Consider the following 17,854-nt stretch of genomic DNA (forward strand, 5'->3'; position numbering starts at 1 on the left):
TGTTTTATGGATAAAGAAATGCTGGGGGTGTCAGTCTACTCGCATGCAGAGAGTTGCAACAAAACACTGTGAACGATTAAGCAAGTTTAAAGCAAACTCAGAGCAAGCAGTATGTATGCACATAACTGGGGAAAAGCTAATGTTTTTCAATAATGTTTCACGTACGGCATCTTGACTATCCTGCAAAAGCACCGCGGCAGCGAAGTGAGGCTGCGGGAGGGCCCGGCGCGGCCCTGCCCCGCCCATCGCAGGGACCGCCCGGTGGCCAATCAGTGGCGGCCGTGGGAGCTTTAATTGCGCAGCGGCCGTGCCCGGCTTAGACCATCGGATCCTATGGGGGCTCTGTCCGTCTCGTCCCGCTGCTGGTCGTCTGCCTGATCCGATCAGAGCTCCATCCCTAGCGGTCCTGACGCTCCGCTATGTCCATAAGGGCCACCCAGGTACGGGCACAGGTGGAGCGGGCACAGGTGGAGCGGGCACAGGTGGAGCGGGCACAGGTGGAGCGGGCACAGGTGGAGCGGGCACAGGTGGAGCGTGCGGGACTGCGGAGCGAGGTGTCATTCCCTTTCCCTCTTTTCAGCTCGGCAGCAGAGCAGGCCCCCCGAGTTCCTCCGCTCATCCCGGTCTCTGCTTGGCGCGAGGGCTATGGGAGTGTGCGTTTCCCTTTCTCCTGGGGCAGCCACTTGTCCCACCGCCCCGCCCGCCCCGGCTCGGCTCCCCTTCAGCCTTCTGGTGCGAGGAGGAGCAGCCGTGCAGCCCCTCAGCTCCTACAGCCCTTTGGCTCCCGATCCTTGCTGTCTTCCCCCTGCTTCCCTCTTCTAGCCCGCCGGTGTTGCCGGCAGCGCTGCTCCGATTGCCCCTGTACCCGCGGTCCAGGGCGCGGCGGTGCAGCCCCCCGCACGCAGACACGCGCGATCCCGGTATCCCAACACGGTCCTTTCTGCGGCTTTCAGAAGCAGCTCCGCTCCACATTCATCGCCCCGTCCAAGAGTTGCGCGCTGCCGACTGCCAAGGTCAGGGTTGCGGCGGACGCCAGTAAAGTGCTGCGACCCCTCCCCGCCCTCGTGGAGATCGGCTACAACATGACTAAGCCGAAAGTGCGGACAGACGCTGAGAAGACGGCAGTGGAAGGGTGCCATCGGCTGTCGACTGTCAGGTCTACTCGTGCCTCCACACGGAGGTGTGTGGTCATCAGGGGTGCAGGAAGGTTGGCCTTCAAGAAGGATGTGCTGCCGCCAGAGACGAAGCCCTCCCAGGTACCATCCACTGCCTACTTGGGGTCATCTGCCCATTCCCCAGCCCAGGCTGGGCTGCCCCTGCAGCAAGGCCATGGCCTCAAACAGTGCCCTGAAATGGGCATTGTGAGCCCCTGCAGTTATGCCACGCTGCAGGGTTGCTGGGTGCGGCTTGGTCGATGCCAAGCTGCAGAGGGAGGTGCTGTCTGCACTGATACTGAATTTTCTTGTAGCCAGAGCCTCAGACTTCAACTTCCATGGAATTAGGTGCATGTGCTCCAGCAGAAGACATGCTGTGTCAAGTTTTCCCTAGTGTCAACCCTAGATCTGAAGACCTAGATGGGAAAGAGGATGATGAACTAAGACAGTGCAGCAGCTATGTGAACGACATCTACAGCTATCTGAGAGAGCTGGAGGTTAGGAGGCATTTACTGACACTTGTAGTGAATCTGTCCTTGTAGGCATGGCTTGGAGCTGGTATTCACTTTCACCTGTAGTTCCTTCAGAGGTATTAATAAGCATTCTCTCAACTTAAAACACAAGATGAAACTGACCTGAAAACATGAACAGATGTTGGTTGTTAGACCAATCAACTAGTAGTACCAATACTATGCTCTTTCCACCCAATGTCTGGGAAACTGTCTTTGTGCCCTGTGGCCTGTCCCTATGGGCTATGCCTGTATGAGGCTCCTTGATAAAGACAGGGCAAGAGGAAAAGGCCCCAAGCTGTGCCAGGGGAGATTCAAGTTGAACACCACGAAGAATTTCTTTACTGAAGGGAGAATCAGGGCTGCCCAGGGAGGTGATAGAGTCACTGTCCCTGGAAATGTTCAAGAAGTGACTGGACACAGCACTTAGTGCTATGGTATAGTTGACAAGGCGGTGTTCAGTCATAGGTTAGACTTGATCTTGGAGGTCTTTTTTCCAGCCTTAAATGATTCTATGATTCTAAGGCTTATGCCTTTCAATGCTACAGAGGCTGGGCTTTGCAAACACTTCAGCTAAGTGACTGTATCTATTAACCCTATTCCTTCCACCCAGGAAAAACGACCTGTCAAATGCAACTACCTGGCTGGACAGGAAGTCGATGGAAATAGACGTGCCATGCTAGTAGACTGGCTTGTGGAAGTACATATGAAATTAAGTCTCCAGGAGGATACTTTGTTCATGACTGTAACAATCATTGATCATTTCCTGCAGGTGAGTATCTCCTGCCTCATGCCAGTCAATGCTTTTCCCCTGAGCTAAAGCATGATCAGTAACACCGTACGTAATTGCACACGTTATCCTTAGCAAAATATAGTTAACTAAGAACGCACATTTGGTCCTCAATTGCATACACCACATTAACCCCTCAGCTATGAGCAGTGACTTGATGTCTCGAAGCTGCTTACTCCTCTCCCTGATTTGATCTCAAAGCCTTCTAATACCCCTACTAATGCCAACAAAGAGTAACAGAGGATGTATAGTTATTCTTTATGGGCCAGTATAAACCTGCCATAGAACAAACCTTACACTGACTACCTTGAAAACCTGTGCTCTGAGCCAAGTCATTCAAATAAATCTCTACTGTTTCTTGCTACAGGACAATCCTGTTTCTAAGACAAAGTTGCTCTTGGTTGGTATCACAGCTTTGTTCATTGCCAGCAAATATGAAGAGATGCGGTTTCCACATATTAAACACTTTAGCAGTGTAACCAATTACTTGTGTTCAACATTCCAAATCCACCAGATGGAGAAGACAATCTTGAAAGCCCTGGGCTTTTTTGTGGGATTCCCTCTCCCTCCACACTTCCTAAGGAGAGCTTCAAAGATTGCGGAGGTAGTGTTGAGTATAGTTGCTACTGTAACTGCATCTGGAAAAAGCAATAGTTAACCATGGGAGCTTGTCAAAATGTTTCAAATCTTTTGAATACTGTTTTGGGAGGGGTGGGGGTTGACTACTTTTGAGTACTCGTTGAAACCTGTCTTCCATGCAGACATGCGTCTTATTTGTCTCTTCTCTAGTGTTAGCCGAACATGTTAAGCCTAATGCTTGTCTGATATGGCAGGTAACTGTTAGACTGCCACTGAAAGGGGTGGTCCTAGACTATGAGCTCCCTCATATAACTCAGAACTGCACTGTTGATTAAGCCACTTGAGTTTCAAGCCTGTAGTTCTAAAAATGTCTCTAAGGAAGTATTTCTTCTTGCTTGACTAAAACAAGGTTTGACAAGGTCGTCTTTCCTTGGATATAGCCAATACTTAACTCTGACTTCCTGCAGGTGGACTCTGAACAATATGTTCTGGCCAAGTACCTGATGGAGTTGTGCATTGTGGACTATGATATGGTTCACTTCCCTCCATCTAGGATTGCAGCAGCTGCTTTCTGTTTGTCTCTGAAACTCCTTGATGGATGCCAGTTGGTAAGTTGCACTTGTCAGACCTCCTCCTACTTTGGGACTCAGTATGACTATGCACCAGTTTAAAAGGCCACCTCAGGCCAGGTGCATGCCTCCTTCTTTCCTCATGGCATGTTACTGTCTCCCTGTCATCCACTACAAGGGGAAAGCAGTAGCGCAGTACCTGTTCACCTCCCACTGTGAGACAAGAGACCACAACTGCCCAAACCAGACTGAAGGCCAAGAACCTAGTGTAGTTGGATTATTCTGATGGTCTTGTCTAATGGATTTTCTTCCTTTCAGTTACCATCTCTGGAACACTACATGTCCTACACTGAGAGTGACCTTATACCAGTTATGCAGCACATAGCAAAGAACATAGTACTTTTGAATAAGGATGTTGTCCAGCAGAAGGTAAGAATCTTATAGTGCAGCATCAGGAAGGTATGTGTGGTAAAGTTTCATTACACAATGTGCTGGGGCTGCCTTAGCTGAACCACTGTTGTCAGACATGGATAAGACCTGTTCACTTCAGCTGAAGATCTTTATCTCACTGAAATGGCTTGAGCCAGCTGCAACCTGGGCTTGTGTGCTAGGATGGGTTTGGGTTCACCACCAAGCCTTAAATGAGCTGGAATAGCATTAGTTCCTGAACAGAGTAAATATAATCAATCTTATTTCCCTGCAGACAGTCATGACGAAATATGCCAGGAGCACCAACATGAAGATAAGCACCATCAAACAGTTGCAGTCTTCTATTATACAGGATCTAGCTGAGCCTCTAGTTAAAAAATTGTAATTCCTATGTGAACTCTTTGTGTTAAACTTAATAAAGATGTTGCACTCTTTCTGGAGTTTTTTAGAGGTGTGGAGGGCTGTACAGTTAGCTTTCTCCTGCATCTGAGGCACCTCCCTGGAGCCTCCTCTCTGGGTCCTGCCCAGGAGCTGTGTGGCTGGTCCGCTCAGGGGTGTATGGATGGGAGTGTTGGTACAGACTCTGCTAACATGGTGGCACAGTGGAGGACAGGAGAGAAAAGTTGTGTGAGGTGGATGATCTGTTTAGCTTGGTGGCAGAGCTCAGAGAGCAAGGGCAAAGGAGGGGAAGTACGGGGCACTCAGAGGAGATGGAGAGGTGAAGCTGTACTCAACAATCCCTTAGACAAACATACCTGCTGTCCAGGGTTGTCAGACCTTGGCACAGGGTGCCCAGAAATGTGGTGGAGTCACCATCTCTGGCACTGTTCAAAAGAAAAGCATGAATATGGTCATACTTTAATGGTGAACACGATGGTTGTGCTGTTTTGGCAGCTGCACTTGATCTTAAAAGTCTCAACAAGTCTGTGGTTCTGAAGAGTGCAAGTCTATTCACTCGGCATGTACTTATGGCAGTAAAGGCAGTTAAATGCTTCCCTGACATCTGATCCCATCAGATCTCGGAAGCTGAGCAGGGTCAGCCCCGGTTAGTACTTGGATAGTGTCAGAGACTGACGGTTAATGATTTATACATTCTAAGAGACTTTGCAGGCTTTCGACTTTTGCATTATACCCCTGATGGGCAGTTGGGCCCATCCCTTTCTCCAGTGCTCCAGCCCTGAAGAGGCAAGAAGAGCCGTTGCCCTGCCCTCCAGTGAATATGGGGGTTCACAGCCCGGCTGGAGACACTGCTTCATGGAAAACAACCCCCTGCCTCGGAGGGAGGTTGCAGAGGGTATGCTGAGGGTATAAAAATGGACTGGTGCCTTTGGGAATTTGGGTGGGTTCTGCCGCCGCCTGCAGGACTGCTGAGATGCAACGCTGGATCCAGAGGGCGGTGACTATGTAACCTTTCCATTCTCACCTTCTCTCATCTCCTTTTTCCCTCCTGTTCTGGACCCTTCTCTTTCTGACCCCTATGCATCTTCCCCCCCCCCCCCCAAGATTATTTTCTATGTCACACTATACGGAATTGTTAAATAAACACCGATTATTTAGTGTTGTTTCACTTTAATCCACTCCAAAAGGAATGATTAATAACAACTTAAGTTACCCCCATCCCCTTCCCAGGAGCGGGCCGTGACAGATGGGAGACCTTATGGGAATACCGGGGGCTTTAGGTTCTAGTCCTGAGGACTTCACTCTCACTGTCCAAGCTCGCTCGGCCGTGGCAGATGGACCTGAGGACTTAAACCGTGGGGACAGTTCTGCGCACGCTGTGCCTCACCTAAAAAATCCACTGTGCAGGCTGGAAGGGCACACCCACATGGGGAGAGCCCTGCCCAAATCTGCGTTCAGGAAGCCTGGCAATATATACATACTTATGGCAGCACTTTTGAGAGATGGGTTTAGTAGCTCTACCTCTAGGAGAACATTAGGTCTGATAGAAGGCTTATTGCGCTTTGCCTACAGCTCTCAATAGCATTTTTTGCTTGTTTCGAGTACCCCGCGCTCCCCAGGCTGGGCCGGGCCGGGCCGCGCCGGCCCCGCCCCTCTGCGCAGGCGCGGCGCGCGGGCCGCCGGGAGCGTGGCCGTTTGAAAAGCGCGGGATGGCGGCGCCGGCGCGCGACGGGGACATGGATATGGACAGGCCCCGGGACCGGGACCCGGCGTGGCCCCAGGGCGGCCGGGACGTCAGTGTCCTCACGCTGCTCAGGTCAGTGCCAGCGGGGCGGGAGGGGGAGCAGCCCGCGGGGGTGGGATGGAGGGTGCGCAGACTCTGACCGGTGTCTCTTTTACCCCGGCGCAGTCTGAGGAACCAGATGAAACAGAAGCTCAAGGAGTACAGCGCGGCCCTTCATGGTGGTAAGCACGTCCGTCCTCCCAGAGGAATGTTACACTAACAACTATTGCGACGTGGTTCTTTAATATATATACTTATATATTTATAGAAACATTTATTAAAAGTGCTCGTTACAATTATGAAATGTTTTTCTTGGCTGTGCGTTTTCTCGCGTTTTCTAGGCAGCTCTTAAAACGTGTTTGAATGTTTACAAAGATACCATGTGATTGTCGCCCACTGCCCTTTCTCCCACTTTTCTGGGTTTGCACTTAAGACTCCTCTGACATGTAGTGAAGGTTTTCAGGAATCTGGTCTCTGGAACTGAAGTCTTGCCAAAGGTCTGCCAAAGTGTTTGGCAGCAATCCTGATTTAAGGTATTTCTATTGCTTGTAGAACCATAGGATAGTTTGGGTTGGAAGGGACTTTAAACACCATCTGGTTCCAAACTATCTGCCATGGACAGAGATGCCTTCCAATAGACCAGGTTGCTCAGTGCCCCATCCAGCCTGGCCTTGAACACTTCCAGGGATGGGGGGGCCACAGCTTCTCTGAGCAGCCTGTGCCAGCACTTCACCACCTTCAAAGTAAAGAATTTCTTCCTTATCTCCAATATAAACTTGTCCTTTTTCAATTTAAAGCCATTCCCCCTTGTTCTATCACTATATGCCCTGGTAAAAAATTTCTCTGGCTCTCTGGTAGGCTCTGTTCAGGCACTAGAAATACTCAGCAGGGTCATCCTGAAGCCTTCTCTAGACTGAGAAACTCCCACTCTCTCAGCCTTTCCTCCTGGGACAGGTGCCCCAGCCCTCTAATCAATTTCATTGCCCTTCTCTGAACTTGCTGGAACAGATCCATGTCCTTCTTATGTTGGGAACCCCAGAGCTGGATGCAGCACTCCAGGTGGGGTCTCACAAGGGCATAGGAGAGGGGCAGAATCATCTGCCTTGACCTGCTGGCTGCACTTCTGATACAGCCCAGGATGTGGTTGGGTACATCCTCATCCTCTGAGCATATACAGAGCAATGCTGTGAGCCGGCTCTAGCACATCTAAAAAGTGCTAAATGAAGATATTTTAAAGCCTAATTTTTTCTTTAATGCAGCTGATTGATAACATAGTCTCAGTAATAGTAAAAAAGATGATAAGGTTAGAAGATAAAAATAAGAAATAGCTTGTTTGCACAAAAGAATGTTGATTCTTTATGCTCTATAGATTGTATTTAAATGTCTCCACTGTGCTTCCTTTAGTGATGTTCTCTTTTGCAGGTCAAGCAAATGTCCTTGATCACGGTGATGAAGAAAAGCTTATCCAGAGGTATGTATATCACTGGATAACTTTGAACTTTTAATGTATTTTAAAATAAAAAGAAGGATTAAGAACTGAGCTTGGAAGTTCTCTTCTATTTACTCCTTCTTAGTGAATTTATGGATTAACAGTCAGTTCTTTGCAGCAGTTCAATGAAAATAATGGAAAGTAAGAGAAAATAAGGGGAAGAAATCCTTTACTCAATCTCCTAATGCAGTTCCAGATCTGATGTGGCTTCTAAATTTGCAGCCCTTCATGTGATGGTTAGAATTCACTAATACAGTTCTACATGTTTAACTACTCCTGGCCTTACTGAGTGGTTCACATGAAAAATTCTTACGTTAGATATGTAGAAAAAAGTTAAAATGTGACATTGCTTTTAAATTTTTTGTTATTTTCACACTTGGTTTGTTGGTCTTGTTGGTTTTTTTTTCCTTCAGTGCCACAGAATATTTGCAAAGCAATATAGAGGAGGCAGAAGTCTCTTTCTGGAACAAGACATTGGCCTTGCAAAGGTAGAATTTTTGTCCCCCTTTATTTGGAGTTTTCCTCCCTGTGTGTGCACACATAAATGCACATATACATAAGTCTTATTAAAATGGTATTTCAAAGTGAAATGGAGAGGCGGGGAGATTTTGTTACCATCAAAGTATAGGAATGTAGATGGACAGACTGTAGAAAAAAATCTACCAATTGAAATGTGTAAACACAAAAGTTCCTTCATAGTTGCAAAAGTGTGACTATATAAATCAGAAAGTATATTTTTTGGCGGTATTTTAGAAGTTGATAGTATTAGACATCGCCTGTGTTACATGTCGTTCATTTGAATGCCCACCTTTGCCCAGCTTTCTTTCTGCACATTCTGAGATTAATGGTGTCCGAGTATGTTTGGCAAGCAAGAAGGGAGTTGTCACTCTTATAAATAATCATCAGTACCCCTTTCATGTCGTGAGAGTTAAGCTCCATTATTTAAGAAGTATGATATTTTACATGTACTAGGCATTTTGTATATATAATTCCAGTGTGAAAGTGGACATAGATCAAACCTTGGAAATTACCTTTTTCTGTTTCTTATTTATATCTGCTTCCCTTATTTTCCTGCTTCTCTCAATTTCTTACCAATTCTTATCAATCATATGTATTATTTCTTCTATGCAGGATCCAGCTTACATCTGCATTGAGAAACAAAGCACATCAAGATGATAAAGACTCACGGTAAGGTGTTGTTGGGGGTCAAGTGGCTAAAAAGGACGGGACTTGGCACATCTTATTGTGACACATTTCTAGATTACTTCACTGTACCTCTTTTGAAAGCAAGCTTCCTTCTTCTAGGTTTGAATGATACGCTTGTCTACTCTCTGACTAGAATCGGCATGACCAGACCTCATATACCCACAGTGGATTTATATTTGGACTCTGAATTAGCCAGCCTTTGGTTATAGAGATCATTACTGTTGATTTGCTAGTGAGAAGTGCTTGTAGCTAAGAAGAGCTTTTTGTCTTTAGAGCCTGAGCTACATGCATTTGTAACAGTTCAGGATATATCACGAGTTTGTTACTGGGCCCTGCTTCTGCTTTGCTGCCTTTACTAATTAATCATTGGAACAAGATGTTTTTGAAAAAGAGCTCAAAGTTTAAATATGTTTAGATATGTTTAAAATTAGCTGTTAATTTCCTACCCACTATTAATAGGTGCACACAAATGAAGTGTAATGTGAAAAATTTAATTTCTGTCAGAAATACAGCTGAAAAGATTGCATCTCTGTAATGTCTCTACCACATGCCAGAATTCAGGAGCTTTCATCCACAGCCATTCCCATATGGCTAGGCTTCTTTGATGCCTTCCAAGTTCTGTGATTTGAAGTGTTAGATAGACTTAATGGAAACCTTAGGAAAATTGAGTGGGAAATAAGGGGATTATTTGACACCTACATTGATACTAAGTATACTAACTAAAAAAGAAAGGTGTGAGGACAAACGGGAAATGCTTTATTTAAACCAAATAACCTTGATTAAAACATTTATGATGTTGACTTACATTACTGATGTTAAAGTGTGCTACTGTGTTTGCTTTCTTAGTCTGATCCTGGAAACAGTGAAGTGCATAGTGTTGCTGGGCCAGACAATAATGAAATATCAGCAGGTAAGTGGCAGTTGTAACTTCTGTTACAGTTATGCGGGTCAACCAACCTCAGCATGGGCAGGAGTGCACTTTGAATGCCACAGGACTACACAAACCATTGGAAGCTAAATAGGTGGCACAAAAGGTGCACTTCTTAGTGCTGCCAAAATTACTGAAATGATTACTTGAAGTGAGTATGTAAGAAAGTTGCTTCAAGAGCTGACCTTAACTGCTTTTGTGGGTTAAATTAGTGTCTTTCAATATTTTTTTGATACAAGAGTCTAGGAAATGTTTTTTTTTCCTTTCAGCAAGTACATGAGAAGGAACAGCAGTTGACTGACATTAAAAGAAAAAGACTCTGTAAGTGTGTCAGCTGTATTGACTTTGTTTTGTATTTGAACATACAGTTCATATTTTGAAGTTGTTCTTATAGCAATATTAATTTACATGTGATGTAATGAAACTCTTAACACAATTATGAAACTTCTTAAAAGAGTGGAAAGTACTGTAGCAATTACCTGATGTGTTGCCTACTTGAGCCTGAGACTGACACATTATGAGAGATGGAAGAAAATACTCAAGAACAATGTGGTGGCATTTTATTACTTAGTGTAAGCTCCCCAGGAAATTACACATTATTTAGTAATTTAAATCAGCTACAGCACCTAAAATTCTTTTTGTTTGACTGGACCTTTTTGAGGTGTTTGTAGAATAGGGAGAGGATTTACTTATAGAGAACTCTCATAATAGTATATTTGTAGTCTTGTAAGAATGGGTCAAATTTGTATGTGCAGTCAGTATTCAGGACTTCGTAAGGTGAATGTGTTTTTAAATATTGCTACTGTCAAGACTTGATTTGCCACCAATTTTTAAGAGCTATAGTTTGGCTCACACATAAAGACTTGTGTATATATTCACAGGAAGGAACAAACACAATGAAATAACTGTTTTCATGGGGAAAATGAACATCTTTGATATCTTTACAAATAGGAAAAAGAATGCTTTGCCAGCATTCTTTCAATGTGTGAACTGTCCCCAAATGGTTTTAATGAGTGTAGTTTTTAGCCAGACTTCCCATAAAAATAGTAATATTCACTGGTCATGTCCATATGTTCCTTGTATGACTTTGGAATTTGGTTTCAACCAAATCTAAAAAAAGGGAAAGGGTCATCAAGACCTATAAATGTGGCAATAAAAACAGGGTATAGGACAGATGTTGAAATTACACTCCTTGTCTGAGGGCAATGCAGACAGCATATGAGGTACATTCTGTTCTGCTGACAGGAAACAAATTGATGTAGTTAGACACCAGGTAGCAGCCATAGCATGTGCTGCCTCTTATGTGTAAGAAATATTTTGAGCTATATTGGAGGGAAGAAGTGAAGTGGGCAATTAGAGTTATTGCAGTGGAAGTTCTTTAGGTGGCTGTGAGGAAAAAACTAGTATCTTCAGTTTTACTGATCACCTAACTACTTCTTAATATTTCATCTTCCTAATAATGGAACAGTACTAAAAGAAGAGGAAGGTCAGAAACTACAGCAAATTCAGACTATGAAGAAAAAACAAAACGAGAAACCAGGATATATGAACCCAGCTGAAACCAAGATGCTTCATAAATTTGAAAAAGAAAAAGAGATGACTACAGTAATTCAAAATGTGTTTCAGGTAATGTGTTGTGGCCTTTAGAAACAAGTTTGCAGTTTTTCATTACAGTCAAGATAATGGGTATGGCAAACGTAACTTCAACACAAGATTGTGTTTTCTAAAAATTTTAAGTAACAACAGTAATGGAAAAACTACTCTATGAAAGGAAGATTTTATTACTTTAGAGGCTAAAAGCATGAAATCATCACAAGGTTTTTGGAGTAATTATTCATGGAGTTTAGTCTATCTTTGTTCTAAAACATAAAAGCTACGAAAAGAATGCATTTTCTTTTATAATATCTGTTACAGCTATTGCTGTATTTCCTTACACTACGAGTCACCTCTGTGCCCCACCAAATCAGTTTCTCCATCTCACGGATAGAAAAAATAAATAGATGTTCATCCCATGTTACCAGTGAACCTCCATCTGCCCCTTCTGACTACAGGCCCTCTGTGTTTGTGTCACCCACTGCAGCTGTTTGCAAGCTGTGGTCTGCAGCCACGGCCAGTCTCCAGATTTTTTCAGCACCATAGCCTTCGCCCTTTCAGTTCCCCATGTGTCAGGTCCTGCTGACTAGTCTGTATCAATGCAGCTAGCTGGCAGGTTATCTGGAGTGTGGAGTCATGCAAAGTGAGGAAGAAAACCTTATGATTTGGGGTAGGGAGGGCCTTGAGCAGTGTAAGAATTTTAAGGACAGAAAGTGTCGCATCTTTTTGCACTGCATGCAGTGGCTACTACTATAGTGCATTGATAACATTGTTACATCTCAAATTGAGAGCAATAAATTAAATGTTTTAGTGGGGTTAAAAATAGAGTCCTAGACTTATCTCCTGATTTGGTATTCCTGAAGATTTCTGAGCCCTACATAGAGCACATCTTTGGTTACATTCAAATTCTGATTTTCAGTCTAGAATGGCAGGGTGAGAACATTGACTCGGTTATTTTGTGTTTGAGGCAAACTTTATTTCATGTTGTTAAAAAAATCCTCTAATTTTCTGTTTAAAATAAGGGTAGTGTGCAAGCACCTCTAGGAAATTGAAAGCTTTCGGTTTGTTCGGGTTTTTTTGGTTTTTGCCTATGTATTGACAGTAGGATGTAAACCAATACTTCTCTTTCTCCTCTTCCCTCTGCCCCCATCCTCTCTACTTCAAATACTATTGTGGATTTCAAGAGCTTTCAAATGAAAAATTAAAAAGCAGACTTTGAGATTTTACTAGGAAGAGTCCTTTTTAAAGGTTTATTTTAATCAATGGATCGTTTTTTATAGAATATCGTAATTGGAAGCGAAGTTAACTGGGCAGAAGATCCATCTTTAAAGAAGATTTTTCTGCAGCTTGAAAAAAATGTCCAACTTCAGTGAATTAGGAGAAATGGTGTTTAATTTTATATAGTTTATATATGCCAGCTAAACTTGATAAACTACATACATTTCAAAAACATACATCAAGAATTTTAAAAGTTAACCTTTTTGGAAGTTGTTTTTCTCTATGCAGACTCAGAATTTGTTCACACAACTCTGCAAAGTGAAATATCTCTGGTACACAACATATGCTTAAACAGGTAGTGCAACTGATGAAGTGAAACTACCTGAAGACCCACTTCATAGCTGTCCTTTCTCAACACCTCATCCTCCTCTGAAAGACAACAATAATGCAAAAAAGATGAACAATCTGTGTATTTCAAGCTTTTATGTAAAAATGGACTTAAACCAAGGCCCTGCTGTCGTCTTTTCCTGGACACAAGCAGGCTGCATGACTCTGCTTTTGTACCTATGGAAAGCCCAAGCTGGAAAACTTTTTAGTAAGTTTAAAAAAAGCTGGGATTTTTGTGTTAATGAAGCTCTTTGTATAAACACTAGAAGTGTTATGTTCTTAATTGCTAACAGTCACTCGTGTCTGAAGTGGTGACCTCGTGCTATGGACTGCAGCTAAGCACTGTTAAAAAAATTACGTATTTTCAGGAGCATGTCCTTTCTGTTTGTTTTTTTTCAATGTTCAGAGCAAATCAAAACTTAGGGTATGTAGCATGTTTCGGGGGCATGTACTGTCTCGTTCTATCTTAGGATTTTTAACTTGATGAGTGAATTTTTAGGTAGTCCTTGATCGAATGCAAATTAAACACTGTTTTGGTGAAAGCGCCTGATGTGATTACTCTGCAGGGATGACGTCGCGGAGGCGGGCCCGGCGTGGTGGGCGGGGCCCGGGCTCCGGGGGGCGGGGGCCGGTGCACCTCCCCGCGCTCCTCGCCATGGGCAGCAAGATGGCGGCTGCCACGAGGGCGGTGCAGGTAAGGGCGGCCCTGGGGCAGCGGAGGCTGAGGCACCCGCAGCCTTGGCGCGGTGGCGGCACTCGCGTCGTCTGCTGCCGCCGCCGAGAAGGAGGCCTGCGAAGGCCGCGGCTTGAGGACACGCCGCCGCGGCGGCCGGTGTCCTTGGGGAGAGACGTGCGGTGTAGCAGGTACCGGGTGCCGTGGTAGCGGAGGGTGCGGCCATGACCGGCAGCTCCTCCCTGGGCTGTCCCTCTCCAAGGTGAAAGCACTCTGTTGTAGAGGCAGAGCACAGCTCGCGATTCTGCCTGCTAAAGTTTTATGGAACCACAGCATTGTATGGGTAGGAAGGGACTTTAAAGGTCACGTCGCTCCAGCCCCCGTGCCATGGGCCGAGACACCTTCCATTAGACCAGATTGTTCAAAGGTCTGTTCAACCTGGCCTTGGACACTTCCGGGGATGGGGCAGCCGCAGCTCCTTTGGGCAGCCTGTACCAGTGTCTCACCACCCTCACAGTAAAGAATTTTTTCCTTATATCTACTATAAACCTTCCCTCTTTGCGTTGTAAGGTCTCTCTGGAGCCTTCTCTTTTCTAGGCTGAACAACACCAGCTCTCTCAGCCTTTCCTCAGAAGAGAGGTGTTCCAGCCCTCTGTTAATCTTTATGGCCCTGCTCTGGACTCGCTCCAGCAGGTCTGTGTCCTGGTTTGGGGACCCTAGAGTAGGGCACAGCACTCCCGATGGAATCTCAGCAGAACGGATTGCACTGTGGTTGCATTTATGCAACAGCGGTACCTGTGTCTCCACATACTGATGCTGCTGTGAGAAAAGAAAGATAACCCCTGTACCTGCTCTGGAGATCAGGGTGCAAGAATACCTTTAAAAGTAAATTTCTCCTGGTATAAACTTAGACCTTTAAGAAGTAGTAAGTGTATTAGAGTAGCCGTGCAGAGAGCAGCAGTACAGTGTGGTTGGTTGACACATTCCATTGTACATTCCATTTTATTATTTTGAAGGTAACCTGTGTCTAGAAGTATGTTTTATGCTCCTCGTTTCTCCTACTACCTTGCCTTGTTCTAGGTAGTCAAGCCACATACTCCGTTAATTAAGTTCCCAGACAGAAAAAGTGGTCCCAGACCTAAAAGTAAGTATTTCATGTATGGATACAGCTTGCACCACATTTCTGTACATGGACTGTTTTATACAGGAACCGGCACACAATTTTTTTATTTCAACTGTGCAACTCAGCTGATTTGGAGCAGGTTTTTTGAAACATGTTTGATTTAGTTTGAAGGCAACTGTCACTTTACAGACTCGGTACAATTCTGTGTACACACATAGTGGATGCATGTCTTTATTTCTTGCTCAGGACAGATTCACAAAGATTCCTAGTGCTGTTTTTCTACTTTATATAAAGTCACAACTTTCCAAATACTAATGTTTACCTGAAACGCCTGCATCTAAGTCAGTTTGAAGCACCTTTAGAAATTCAGTGATATTTGCAGAAATGATGTTGCATTTTCCTCATCTTTTCTTAGTTGAAGTGTGCAATGTCTGCGGTATTTTCAAAACATGATTATAGCTGGGAGAGCCATCCCACTGTACATTTTAGAATTATTTCCTTGTATTACTAACTAATGACGAGGAAAAAATAATTTTATTGCAATCTGTGACATTAACTTTTACACCTGTAACTATGTTGATATTTATGGTCTTAATACTGTTATATTTAAACTTATATTAGCAATGTGTTAGTTTAGTATTCCTTTGGGCTCAAAACAAACATCTGAAATCAAAATAGGAGATGTCTTAATATTGATTGCTTATGCCTGATACTTGGCGGTCATTTTGCACGTCACTAACAAAATTTGATATGGTGCCATTTTTATAATATTAAAAGTGGTACAGCACTGCATTGCATGTTGTGGTTTGTTATGGTGGTTATAAGCTTACCATATCCTTTTGTAAGCTTCTACCCCTTTTTCACTTGTCTGTCTTACAATTGTCATAAATGAAAAAGCATGATGTCAGTGATCATAGTTGTTTTAGTTATCCTTCTATATAATTGCCCCCAAACAAACATTATAGAACTTCATCCTTTGTCTCCAAGTACAGCTTCCCAGTGAAAAAACCCATATAGGGTATATGCTGATCTATCTTCTGCATCTACATCAGTGTGTCTGCCACTCAAACATGCTTTATTTTACTGTCAGAATGTTTAGATTCTGCACTTGATTCATTTAACAACAATCAAAATGGGTTGTGAGAAGAAGAATGACTTAATTGTAAGATTTTTAAGCACTGGTATTTGTTATTGGTTGCTTATTAATTTTACAGTCTAGTACTATTTCTGTAAATGATTTTGCAATCTGGGTTTCAGTACAGGAATCTCTACAAGCAAGTGTGCCATCTCTCCATGCTTCAAAAGCACAGGAGTCTGTAGGAGGCAGGTCACCAGCATTTCAAAATATTTCACCTGTTAGCAGAGTACAAGGTACACCAGACACTTCTGAATTAGTGAGAACCTTACCTCAGAAATACAGAAGGAAACAAATGTCAGATGAAGAGATTGAATATATTCAAGTAAGTTTTCTTCTTTTGCTTTTTTCTACACCCTCTTGTATGGCACTACATTGTAATTCCTGGGAAGTGGATGCTCTGATCTTTCATAGCTTTATGCACAATACCCAAGCTACAAATTCTTAATACAGGAAGTACCCAGCTCTCATTGATTGGTGAGATTGTGGTATTACTGAGTAGAGAGATGTGGACGTAGAAAGATGTGCAGGTAAGCTGGTGACAGTCATAGCCTACTGTCATCACTACCTGCTTTATAACAGCTTTTTAATGTGTAATTTGCCTGTGCTGGGCAGAAGCACAGAAGTCTGTTCTTAGACCAGCAAAGGCTATTACCAGGTAATCAAAGTCCAAAATATTTCTCAAACTAGTTTTCTAAGTTACTTATTAGTAAATGAACTTGTATTTCTAGTAGTGGAAATATTTTATTCAATTTGATATAAATATTTTTTGGCACATTGGCAAATACGACGTTGTACATGAAAGGCAAGAAAAGCCTGCTTGTTCTGTAACAATTCTTGGTTGTAAACACTGATGCTTAAAAAGGGAGAATGCACAAAATAGAAGGAATTTGAAATTAAAAGATGCTTGCAAAGCTTTTTTAAATAATAAGGACACGTACAGCATAACAATGTTAGTACATGAAATCAGTTTTCTTGCATGTATGTGGGTAGGCTGCATAAAGATAGTAAATAAAATCAGTTATTTCCCATAGTAATATACTTCTTGACCTCTAGCATAAATTTTCTCAACAGTGAGGAAAATAATGAACCTAATAACTTTCTGGTTTCTCTTAAAGATTGTAAGGGCTTACTTTGCCTTTTTTTGTACTTTGCCCTTTGGAATGTGGGCAGTGAGAGTAATTTTAAAATTTATGCTCACTACCATTGTGTTTCGTTGGACCATTCTAAGGTAAGAATCAGGTTTCTTCAGAGGGGGAGAAGTGGAAGCAACTATAACTGTGGCTTGCGTGTGTTGATTTTTTTTAATTCCCCCTTTAAAAAACTGAGCTGTTATTGGCAGATTCTGATATTTGACACTTTGCACTCTGTGCCTGTTCTTATGTAGATAAAAAAATCAATGCTTAAATCAGAAATTAAAAACACAGCTCTGTCTGTTGGTCTATAATAGTGCAAAAGAGGATTTCATCTCAGTTTTACATTCAGTAGAATGTAAAATTAACTCTGTGCTTTTCTTTTACAGCGTGGCGGTCCAGAATAAGTGTAGAAGATAGTTTGCTGGCCACTGTTGAAGAATGAAGTATTATATTCACAATAAAGGCATTTCCTTAATATTAAAAATTATTGTATACTAATAGCTTTAATGAAAACCCATCTGATGGGTGAAAAGTTTGACACAACACACTAGATACCAATTTGTGACCAAGGAAGATTTTCTGTTGATGAGTAACTAGCAATTGAACATATATGATGTCTGCATTATTAAACTATTTTTCTAATTAGCCATTTGCAAAGTCCACAATTTAATGGAGTAATTTTATTTTTCTACTGACTGAGATCACAAAATCACAAAATGGGTAAGGTTGGAAGGCACCACAGTTGGTCAGCTGG

At 43.2% G+C, this 17,854-nt stretch overlaps 3 protein-coding genes across 4 annotated transcripts; all 3 read left to right on the forward strand.

Moving 5' to 3' along the window:
- The first annotated feature begins 125 nt into the window (after positions 1-125).
- CCNB1 (cyclin B1) lies at positions 126-4,458 on the forward strand. 2 transcript variants are annotated; one of them, XM_071579970.1, is made up of 8 exons: positions 126-440; positions 954-1,256; positions 1,469-1,651; positions 2,277-2,435; positions 2,821-3,057; positions 3,500-3,640; positions 3,920-4,030; positions 4,305-4,458. In XM_071579970.1, the coding sequence occupies exons 1-8, from the start codon at positions 420-422 to the stop codon at positions 4,413-4,415; spliced, it is 1,266 nt and encodes a 421-aa protein (XP_071436071.1). In that variant the 5' UTR covers positions 126-419; the 3' UTR covers positions 4,416-4,458. The 2 variants fall into 2 exon arrangements, with proteins under 2 accessions (XP_071436071.1, XP_071436072.1); XM_071579971.1 differs by having other exon boundaries at positions 4,309-4,396.
- Positions 4,459-5,154: 696 nt separating this feature from the next.
- CENPH (centromere protein H) lies at positions 5,155-13,569 on the forward strand. The gene is made up of 10 exons (XM_071580597.1): positions 5,155-5,324; positions 6,002-6,245; positions 6,339-6,394; positions 7,635-7,683; positions 8,115-8,189; positions 8,833-8,889; positions 9,754-9,817; positions 10,105-10,156; positions 11,304-11,461; positions 12,709-13,569. The coding sequence occupies exons 1-10, from the start codon at positions 5,168-5,170 to the stop codon at positions 12,799-12,801; spliced, it is 1,005 nt and encodes a 334-aa protein (XP_071436698.1). The 5' UTR covers positions 5,155-5,167; the 3' UTR covers positions 12,802-13,569.
- A 75-nt stretch (positions 13,570-13,644) lies between these two features.
- KGD4 (alpha-ketoglutarate dehydrogenase subunit 4) lies at positions 13,645-17,747 on the forward strand. The gene is made up of 4 exons (XM_071580258.1): positions 13,645-13,727; positions 14,787-14,850; positions 16,087-16,289; positions 17,487-17,747. The coding sequence occupies exons 1-4, from the start codon at positions 13,689-13,691 to the stop codon at positions 17,502-17,504; spliced, it is 324 nt and encodes a 107-aa protein (XP_071436359.1). The 5' UTR covers positions 13,645-13,688; the 3' UTR covers positions 17,505-17,747.
- The last annotated feature ends 107 nt before the right edge of the window (positions 17,748-17,854 follow it).

Source organism: Pithys albifrons, chromosome Z (genome assembly GCF_047495875.1).
Source record: "Pithys albifrons albifrons isolate INPA30051 chromosome Z, PitAlb_v1, whole genome shotgun sequence".
Classification (NCBI taxonomy): domain Eukaryota; kingdom Metazoa; phylum Chordata; class Aves; order Passeriformes; family Thamnophilidae; genus Pithys; species Pithys albifrons.

Coding starts and splice junctions, on each gene's coding strand:
- CENPH (XM_071580597.1), top strand. CDS start 5,168: ATGGGCAGTTGGGCCCATCCCTTTCTCCAGTGCTCCAGCCCTGAAGAG. Junction 6,395..7,634: donor CAGCGCGGCCCTTCATGGTG/GTAAGCACGTCC, acceptor TCTCTTTTGCAG/GTCAAGCAAATGTCCTTGAT. Junction 10,157..11,303: donor CATTAAAAGAAAAAGACTCT/GTAAGTGTGTCA, acceptor ATAATGGAACAG/TACTAAAAGAAGAGGAAGGT.
- KGD4 (XM_071580258.1), top strand. CDS start 13,689: ATGGGCAGCAAGATGGCGGCTGCCACGAGGGCGGTGCAG. Junction 13,728..14,786: donor CTGCCACGAGGGCGGTGCAG/GTAAGGGCGGCC, acceptor GCCTTGTTCTAG/GTAGTCAAGCCACATACTCC. Junction 14,851..16,086: donor AAGTGGTCCCAGACCTAAAA/GTAAGTATTTCA, acceptor TCTGGGTTTCAG/TACAGGAATCTCTACAAGCA.
- CCNB1 (XM_071579970.1), top strand. CDS start 420: ATGTCCATAAGGGCCACCCAG. Junction 441..953: donor TGTCCATAAGGGCCACCCAG/GTACGGGCACAG, acceptor TGCGGCTTTCAG/AAGCAGCTCCGCTCCACATT. Junction 3,641..3,919: donor TCCTTGATGGATGCCAGTTG/GTAAGTTGCACT, acceptor TCTTCCTTTCAG/TTACCATCTCTGGAACACTA.